This window comes from Camelus bactrianus, chromosome 9 (genome assembly GCF_048773025.1).
Source record: "Camelus bactrianus isolate YW-2024 breed Bactrian camel chromosome 9, ASM4877302v1, whole genome shotgun sequence".
In the NCBI taxonomy this organism is placed as follows: Eukaryota; Metazoa; Chordata; class Mammalia; order Artiodactyla; family Camelidae; genus Camelus; species Camelus bactrianus.
In genome coordinates, this window is record NC_133547.1 from 39,568,446 (window position 1) to 39,574,546 (window position 6,101).

The 6,101-nt window shown below is 52.0% G+C and overlaps 1 protein-coding gene across 3 annotated transcripts; it reads right to left on the bottom strand.

Moving 5' to 3' along the window:
* Window positions 1-1,931: 1,931 nt before the first annotated feature.
* On the bottom strand, window positions 1,932-5,602 carry PSRC1 (proline and serine rich coiled-coil 1). Of its 3 annotated transcripts, none has more exons than XM_045511627.2 (8): window positions 5,519-5,602; window positions 5,039-5,095; window positions 4,890-4,947; window positions 4,007-4,448; window positions 3,536-3,650; window positions 3,198-3,446; window positions 2,796-2,889; window positions 1,932-2,570 (listed from the first exon to the last, which is right to left on the bottom strand). In XM_045511627.2, the coding sequence occupies exons 2-8, from the start codon at window positions 5,055-5,057 to the stop codon at window positions 2,567-2,569; spliced, it is 981 nt and encodes a 326-aa protein (XP_045367583.1). In that variant the 5' UTR covers window positions 5,058-5,095; window positions 5,519-5,602; the 3' UTR covers window positions 1,932-2,566. The 3 variants fall into 3 exon arrangements, with proteins under 3 accessions (XP_045367583.1, XP_074226215.1, XP_074226214.1); XM_074370114.1 differs by having other exon boundaries at window positions 3,198-3,316; window positions 3,507-3,650; XM_074370113.1 differs by lacking the exon at window positions 1,932-2,570 and having other exon boundaries at window positions 2,792-2,889.
* Window positions 5,603-6,101: the final 499 nt, after the last annotated feature.

Here is a 6,101-nt window from a genome sequence, read left to right on the forward strand (position 1 = left end):
AATGGAAAGGTGCTCCTGACTTCCCTTCTCTGGGCCATCTAGTGTTCTTCCCCACTGGAACTGAAGCAGCTACTCATACGCTAGCCAGCTCTGTGCTCGTCCACATTACTTCTTTTCCCAAGTTTTGTGTTTTTTGCAGATCTGTCCACAAACTGAATAGAGAGTTTGCATGGGGACAATAGAGGAGAACACAAACCCTGGAACCAGACTGGGAGACTTAATCTCTCTGAGCCTTAGTTTCTCTGCCTGCGAAGTGAGGATAATAATAGCATCCACCTAATTGAGCTTTTATGAGAATTAAATGAGTTAACACATGTAAAGTGCTTAGAACAGTTCACAGTGCATAGTAAGAGGCCAATAAATGTTAGCTTCCCTCGCTGGTGCTGCTGGGCGGGGGTGGAGGTAGAATGCATAAAGAGAAAAAGTAGAAAGCCCAACCAAAAGCGAAGGAAGGAAGCAGGTAGTGAACAGAAGGGCAGCTGTGGCAGGCAGGCCTCCTCCCCAGCTGGCACTGCCTTCTCAATGTTGCTTAAGCAGATTAGCAGTGGGATTGGAGGGGCCGGTAAAACTATACTGACCTGGAGGGCGAGGAACGACATGCCTTGTCCTCTTCAGCCACCAGGTGGCACCAGGACACAGGTCTGCTTGTTTTGCCTCTGAGGACCCACGAGGGCCTGGCCCTCACCCAGGCCACACAAACGTGCCATCTGCTGGCCACACCTAAACGTGTGCCTGCACTTGCTTCTGTCAGAACAGGCTGTCACCAACAGGCCCTGCTCACCAGACACCAGTGCAAGACGCAGCTGGGAAACACACCTGAGATTTCCTTGCCTCTGCCAAATTTCTCCAGAGCCAAATACTAAGTGTCTGTCTCCACACCCCCTCCCCCAACTCAGTGCTGGAATCCCAGAGCGCGGGAGTTGCTGCAAGAGGCCCAGGGAAGGTGAAAGGCTAGGCAGCTGTCACTGTGATACAGGTGAATGTGTTAAATGAACCTTAAGATCGGCCGCAAAAAGAAGAAAGCAGTGGAGGGCCCCTGGCCCGGGAACAGGGGATGGGTATTTTAGTGCCTCAGCAGGGAGCCTGTGGGCGTGTAAACGTGTGGAGGGCAGCGCACCATCTCCCTCTGCCCAGTTGCCTGCTGCCTTCCTTAAGTCATGGCCTGGCCTCCAGGGAGAGAAGTCCTCTCAAAACTCACAAGGAATTGAGCTGGTTCTGGTTGCAAGAATCATAGGCTGTGAGAAAAGGGAGACCATTGGTTAAGTCTGTTAAATGAGTCTTGGTCATTCATTCAACAAACACTCCTATCCTGCACTCAAAATTTTTTTTTCAATAAATGAATGAAATTCTCTGCCACACATAAATCGTTAACACTAGGCACTCCAGAGGTTTGTAAGTCCTGGTGCCAGCCCTCAAGTCTAGTAGGGGAGAGAAAAAGAGAATACCAGCAATTCTAACGATGTCAGGTGTTCAGGTACCTTCTGCCTGAGGCGATCAGCAAAGCCGAACACCAGGGTACTCACCCAAGGGCCCCCTCATCCCATCCGTACAGCAGACAAGATCCTGAGGAGGTCCTAGGAGGCTCCATTCTCTTGCCAGGAAAGGACACCCACGTTTAGGAGATAAGTAATAATTTACCAAAACCTTGGTTTGATAGCCTCATATACTGTGAACTAAACTATACTTAAGTTGATCTGGACCTTCTAATAACATATGAATCCTGGAAATGCCTGGAAAAAGGCAGTCTGTTCCCAACTAATGCCAACAAGGGGGCTAGTCATAGGCTAATTAGCTGGAATCTCAAGGCCCAAGGGCCTAGTCAGACCCCTGCCTGGGAAGCCCATCCTGGCTCAACTCACTGGAATTATACAGGCATTTACTCGAAATTTGTTAGAAATTAGAGCAGGATTTACTTTCACATGTACAGAGAATATAGAAATATATTCATTTTATTTTAGAAAAATGAATACCATTGAAGTAAGCTTATCATAAACTGGCCTGTTAGGAGCCACAGAATTCACAGGAAATAAGTTCTGGAGACCAGATGCCTGCCTCTGCCTCTCCAAACAGGCCGGAGTCCAGTAGAGGATGTGATTCAGGAGGACTGCTTCTCGGAGAGCAGGGAGGTTAGCTACAGAGGCCATTCACATGTAAATGTCCAGTGAACCCATGCCCTGAACTGGTGCCTGGGAAGAAGATCAAACTCTCTGGGGTTGGATGCAAGAGTGTGGGTGGATGAGGGCAAACCACTCGCTTGCAGTTCTCATTTTCTGTTTGTTAACTTCACCACTGGGAGTGGTGAAGTTAAAAACCTCTTTTTCTTATTTTGTTTCAACTCAGAGTTTGATTTCCCTCCAGCTCAACCCTAATCCACCCCATCTCCCATGGTTTCTACTCCTGGGGCACCAGTTGTGGTGGCAGCTCTTCCTCCTATCTCTGGGCCAGAATGTGCTGGAGTCAGGCCTGCCTCCAAAGACAGGGCTTAGGAGGCCGAGTAGAGGTGAGTACAGGCAGTGACTGACTGTAGTGGTTTGCTACTGAATTCTTGCTTGCTGTCCTGCTCTCTTTACCTAAAGAGACAGAAGGAGGAACTGCTTTAAGTTGCCCTCTTTCACAAGCCCATTTGTCACCAGCTGAATTCAAGTTCTTCCAGATAGGAAGAAATGGGACTCCTCACCCCTCCAGGCTCCCCTCCTCAGCCCTATCTTGCCACACAGGATTTGGGACTGATGTGCATAACAGCTTGGAAGCCCAGATGACAGGGGAGAGAGAGACAGCATCTCAACCTGTCTTACCTGGTAGGTCCTGGGACTGCAACTTTCCTGGGGGGCTGCAGATTGCTGCGACCAGCACCAGTGACAGGAACATTTGGTCGCTGAGAAACAGGAACTTGATGGGAGTTTAAAAAAAGACATGGTTATCAGAAGGTTCAAGAGACTTTCTCAAAACAAAAACAAAAACAAAACACCGATGAAGGCAGAGTGAGTTTGGGATTAGTGCCTTTCTTCCCACCCAAGCTAAAAAACATAAGGTATTTGAAAACTGAGGCTCAAACTCTTTGCCAAGGCCCATATTGTCTTCTTAACTCAGTTTCCCCATCTTCAAACAGAGCTGTAATGAAGGTGAAGGTCACTGTTACCAGCTCTGAGAGGGTGTGGTATTCTTCCTCCTGATTTCCTGTATTCATTTTTCCTCACCTCTGTGCCCTGTGGCACTTGGTCTTGGAAGTCCTTTCCGAGTTGACAGGGAATCTGCAGGAAGTGCACTTTTGCTGGATGGTACACTCCGGCCAGTGAGTGGCATCCTGCTGGCAGGCCTGGGGATGGCTGATGGGCCAGGTGGTCGACTGGGAGGTTTAGCTGTTGCTCCTTGTGGCCGAGATGGGCGCTGAGTGTTGCTGGCAGGAGGTTGCAGGGCCAAGACTGGTCTGACATGGGTAGGTGGGCCTGGTGGAGAGGAGCAGAGGAATTTTAGGGAAGCACCACATCCTCCCTCCTCCCATTCACCCAGAGCTTGGCTGTCCAGGCCTTCGCACTTGCTGCTGCTCTCCCACTGGGCCCAGCTTTCCCCCGGACTGGAGGCGTTGATCGGGCAAGAGGAGAAGATGCTGGGCTTTTGGATGCAGGGAACAGATTGCAAGTGGGCGACTCCTGAAACACAAAGAGAAAAAAGGACTAGGATGGAAAAAGAATCTGTTCTGCTGGCTGATTAAGGGATAGAGGTGGAGAGTTGCCTGGATCCCAGTAAGGAAGAGCAGAAGTTAGCTGCCAACATCATCACCACCACCACCAATGCCATTTATTGAGAGCTTATTATAGACATTACAGGGCTTATACACAGATGCTGTGGTAAGTACTTTGCTTATGGTATCTTGTTTAATTCCAACAATTCTATGAGGTAGGATTGGACTATCCCTATTTTATGAACAAGGAAACCACGATATGCCTATACTGAGTCATGCACTGTATCCGGGGACACACATCCAACCCCAAACCTCTAAACTCACCTTTTTTGCGCTGGAGGGCCTCTTTCCAGGTGTTGCCCTAAGAGCCCTGACTGACCCCTTCCTATCGCTGCTCCGGAGTCGGGGTGTCAGGCTGCTTGGGGAGGGGGTGCTCCGGGCCAAAGAGCTCACAGTGGGCAGCAGGTCTCGGACAGGACTGTCCTTGAGCACAAAGGTCTCTCGCCGAGGGCTGGGCTTCACCCTTCGAAGCCCAGGACCCTCGCCCGTGTTCTCCCGCTCCTGCAGGGCGCACTTCTCCAGCTGAGCTGCCAGCCGGTTGGCCTCGTCAAGGATTTCTTCCAGCTTCTCTGGGCTGAGGGGGCCTAAGCTGAGTCTCGGACCCTGGGGGGCGGGGGCCACTGCATTTGGGTTACTTCGATGGGAGAGGCCTCGTCGGAGGGGTTTCTCCGGAGTCACCAGCACTGCTGTATCTTCTTCCTCTCGACTGAGACAGAAAACAAACCAGGTACCATGCCCACACAGAAGGGAACAGGAGACTGTGCAAGGGAGACTGGGCAAAACCCGGACAACAGAGCCAGGGACACACCCCCAAACCCTGATGCCCATGCTGGCTGTGAAATCTAAGTGATGAAACACCTGGTTCTACGAGGCCTTCAGCACTTACTGACATTGGAAATTATGTCAGGATGAAGATGCAGCAAATCCACTTATCCTTCTTCTTAACACCCTGAAATCTCATTCCTGCTTATCCCTCCTCCCCTCTCCCAGTAGTGTAATAGGGGCTCAAGTCAAACAGCCACCCAGAAGCCCCAGCACACCCAACCTTGCTAAATTACCAATTCAGACCTGAGGCCAATAATTCAGCTGTAAAGGGTTAGAGACAAGCATTGTTGGAGGAAAGTAAGTAGGATAAGGAGTCTACTACCTGTCAGATGGTGACAGCCCTCCAAAGTCCAAGGTCTCATCCACTATAAACTTTACATCTGTAAGGAAGGAAAGAAGAAACGCCAGCCTTGGGTCCCTAACACCGCTTTCCATCACAGGGCCTCATTGTTTCCTCCAGGGTTTCCTTACCTTCTTCTAAATCCTCCATGTTCCAGCCACAGGAGCAAGAGTCTGCTTAGGCCTGAGCTGGAGAGAAAACATACCTTTCCTCAGGTCTCCATCCTGCCCAAGACCTCCCAGCTAGACTCAGGGTGCAAGTCAGGGCTTGGGGGTCGTGCTGGAGGTAAAGCAAGCGTCCCAGGAGTAGCACCTGCCCGTGTAAATACTCCTGTCACCTCCGAGGCAGGTGCGCATAGGCGCGGGCAGGTGCAGGCAGGTGCGGGCAGGTTCGGACAACTACCCTGCACTCCTTTCTCCCTCCGCACATTCGCCCCCGCCTCCCTGCGACCGGACCTCTCCACGCTGGGGTGGTCCACACGCCCTATCTTCCCCCCGGCCACCATCCTCCGGGTTCTTCCTCTCCCCAAGCCACCTTTCTACTCCCCGCGGCACTACACCCACATCACACCCCCAGCCCACCTTCAGTTTGCACTTTCCTTCCCGACTCACCTCTCGCGGAAGATGCTTTCCTCCTACAATCTAGTCCCGGGAATCAGCTTCGAGGGGGCGGGGCGCCTTTCGAATATCCCAAGCCCCGCCCACCTTACCATACACGCTCAATGATTGGTGGGGGTCAGCATTCCCCGCCCTCGTGGGGCGGAGCGGAGTGGGGGGCAGCTGGCCGGAAGTCTGAAGGTGGGGGCCGAGTGGAGAGCAGTTCATGAAAGGCGCCATCCGGAGGGCTGCAGGGGGAGGCCGCGAGCGGGCGCGAGTGCCCGGGAGACCTTGAGGGGCGGGGCCTCGCGGCGGCGCGCGACATAATGGGCCAATGAGTGAGGGCTTCTCGCCCTGCCACCCCCTCTGCTGCGCCCCCTCCTTTGACGCCTCTCACGGCCGTCCGCCCTAAAACGAACGCTCTGTCTGAGGAAAGACGTTTCCTTGGGCTCACTCCTTTCGGAAGCAGATCTGCCGGATTCCTCAGTTCTGATTTTTTCCAAAATTTCGGAAGCAATTGAACATTCATATTTTAAGTACGTTGAGGTTCTCTAAGAAGTGCGTCTTCCATCGGCTTTTTAGGCAAGAACATTCGGAA

Coding starts and splice junctions, on each gene's coding strand:
- PSRC1 (XM_045511627.2), bottom strand. Junction 3,651..4,006: donor GGCCCTCCAGCGCAAAAAAG/GTGAGTTTAGAG, acceptor TTTGTGTTTCAG/GAGTCGCCCACTTGCAATCT. Junction 2,890..3,197: donor AAGTGCCACAGGGCACAGAG/GTGAGGAAAAAT, acceptor ACTCCCATCAAG/TTCCTGTTTCTCAGCGACCA.